Raw genomic sequence first — 2,353 nt, 5'->3', positions numbered from 1 at the left:
TGGAGGGAGACTGAAGCTTCTGCTGGGCTCGGGGCACGTTAGAACAGTGTGGGTGCACTGAAGAACTCTGCGAACCCACAGTGGACTGAAGGAAACCTGTGGAGTTTCAGAGAGCAAGAGTAGGGAAAAAGGGGGGCAGGGGAGAGAACTGCCCAATAAAAAAGAAAACAAATGAAACAAACAAAAAAATCAAAACAGAAAAAAGAAAGAAAAAAGCTTGGGTGAGAGCTGCATCTGAGAACAGTGTCCCTCAGACCTGAAATAGCGTCAACCAAGGAACAGACTCCAAAAGGCCAGGTGACCTGTCCTGAACTGCTCTGACATACAGAACAGGATCTCAATCTTGTGCAATTTGAATGGAGAGCCAGCAGAGCTCAGTGTTTCCACAAGACAGCAGAGTGGAAGTGAATAGCACACAGAAAATACCCCATGCTGTGAGATGCCCAGGCTGGAGAGCCCTGGGCAGGGATGGCTGAAGCTCTTCTGTGCCTAGAACTCAAGACCCTGGGAAGGCAAATCCTGAAGATCTGTAGGAAACCACTGATAGGAAGGAAGTGACAGGAAAGAGCAATGTTTATTACATTGTCATGCAGCTGCACTAGGGGAAAACAAAGGGCAATCAGGAAGTGACCACGTGCAGCCTCCCACCTGACCTGGGCGGGGATATAAAGGCCCAGGCTCAGGAGGCTCCACATCTGCACACCTTCCTCTCCACCTTCTCCTCTGACCTACTCCATTCTCAACCAAACACCAGAACCATGACCTGCTGTGGCTGCTCAGGAGGCTGTGGCTCCAGCTGTGGGGGCTGTGGCTGCTCAGGAGGCTGTGGCTCCAGCTGTGGGGGCTGTGGCTGCTCAGGAGGCTGTGGCTCCAGCTGTGGGGGCTGTGGCTCCAGCTGTGGAGGCTGTGGCTCCAGCTGTGGGGGCTGTGGCTCCTGCTGCTGCAAGCCTGTGTGCTGCTGTGTGCCTGTCTGTTCCTGCTCCAGCTGTGGAGGCTGCAAGGGAGGCTGTGGCTCCTGTGGGGGCTGTAGTTCCTGTGGAGGCTGCAAGGGAGGCTGTGGCTCCTGTGGGGGCTGTGGTTCCTGTGGAGGCTGCAAGGGAGGCTGTGGCTCCTGTGGGGGCTGTGGTTCCTGTGGAGGCTGCAAGGGAGGCTGTGGCTCCTGTGGGGGTTGTGGTTCCTATGGAGGCTGCAAGGGAGGCTGTGGCTCCTGTGGGGGCTGTGGTTCCTGTGGAGGCTGCAAGGGAGGCTGTGGCTCCTGTGGGGGTTGTGGTTCCTGTGGAGGCTGCAAGGGAGGCTGTGGCTCCTGTGGGGGCTGTGGGTCCTGTGGGGGCTGCAAGGGAGGCTGTGGTTCCTGTGGAGGCTGCAAGGGAGGCTGTGGCTCCTGTGGAGGCTGCAAGGGAGGCTGTGGCTCCTGTGGGGGCTGTGGCTCCTGTGGGGGCTGCAAGGGAGGCTGTGGCTCCTGTGGGGGCTGTGGCTCCTGTGGAGGCTGTGGCTCCTGTGGAGGCTGCAAGGGAGGCTGCTGTCAGTCCAGCTGCTGCAAACCTTGCTGCTGTCAGTCCAGCTGCTGCAAACCTTGCTGTTCTTCCGGTTGTGGATCATCTTGCTGTCAGTCCAGCTGTTGTAAGCCCTGCTGCTGTGCCCTTGAGTGCTGCCAGTGCAAGATATGAGGCTCTACATGGAGACGTAAAAGCCTTCAGCACCCACTTGTTTCTGAGGTGACCATGGCCATAGATCAGCCACCCCCACAACACACATCCACTCCTAAGGTATGAACATGAGTTGCTGAAAGAGAAACTGATTAAAGCATTGATCAAAGACCCTGTCAACCCTGTATCATCAATAAATATTACCTCACTGGCAAATATTGCTCTTTTGTGGTTTCTTTCAATTAGTAAAGAGTCACCATGTCCCTACACTCCAGCTCTGTTTTCTCTTTGCATTCTTGCCCTTATCCATTTGTCACAAAAGGTCCCTCATTTGTTTCTTTAATAGATTTGAATCCACAAGGTGCCCAAGTCAAAGGTAAACAGAGCGTGTCCATTGCACAGCTTTGGGTAGAGATGGGGACACCCAGTGATAACAGCAGACATGTTGGCTGATCACTATAGGACAGATACGGGTAAGCCTTGGAGAGGCTGGTGGGATTGTGGGAAAAGGCAAGAAGACACGAGGGTGCAAATAAACCAACCCAGGGAAGGGCAGCTAAAGCCATGCTTGAAAGGAAACCCATAGCATCAAAATGTGCGTGTTGAAAGAATAAAGTAGGAGCTGGGGATTTAGCTCAGTGGTAGAGCGCTTACCTAGGAAGCGCAAGGCCCTGGGTTCGGTCCCCAGCTCCGAAAAAAAGAACCAA

The 2,353-nt window shown here is 54.4% G+C and overlaps 1 protein-coding gene across 1 annotated transcript; it reads left to right on the top strand.

Moving 5' to 3' along the window:
• Nucleotides 1–758: 758 nt before the first annotated feature.
• On the top strand, nucleotides 759–2,353 carry Krtap5-1 (keratin associated protein 5-1). Its single transcript, XM_087610448.1, has one exon. It carries the CDS (start codon nucleotides 759–761, stop codon nucleotides 1,665–1,667), a length of 909 nt encoding a protein of 302 aa, XP_087466574.1. The 3' UTR covers nucleotides 1,668–2,353.

Source organism: Rattus norvegicus, chromosome 1 (genome assembly GCF_021556685.1).
Source record: "Rattus norvegicus strain SHRSP/BbbUtx chromosome 1, alternate assembly SHRSP_T2T, whole genome shotgun sequence".
In the NCBI taxonomy this organism is placed as follows: domain Eukaryota; kingdom Metazoa; phylum Chordata; class Mammalia; order Rodentia; family Muridae; genus Rattus; species Rattus norvegicus.
The sequence above is the reverse complement of the archived record's forward strand: the minus strand, read 5'-3'. Positions and strand labels throughout refer to the sequence as shown.

What these genes read in the sequence shown, in the direction of transcription:
- Krtap5-1 (XM_087610448.1), top strand. Translation starts at nt 759, where the DNA reads ATGACCTGCTGTGGCTGCTCAGGAGGCTGTGGCTCCAGCTGTGGGGGC.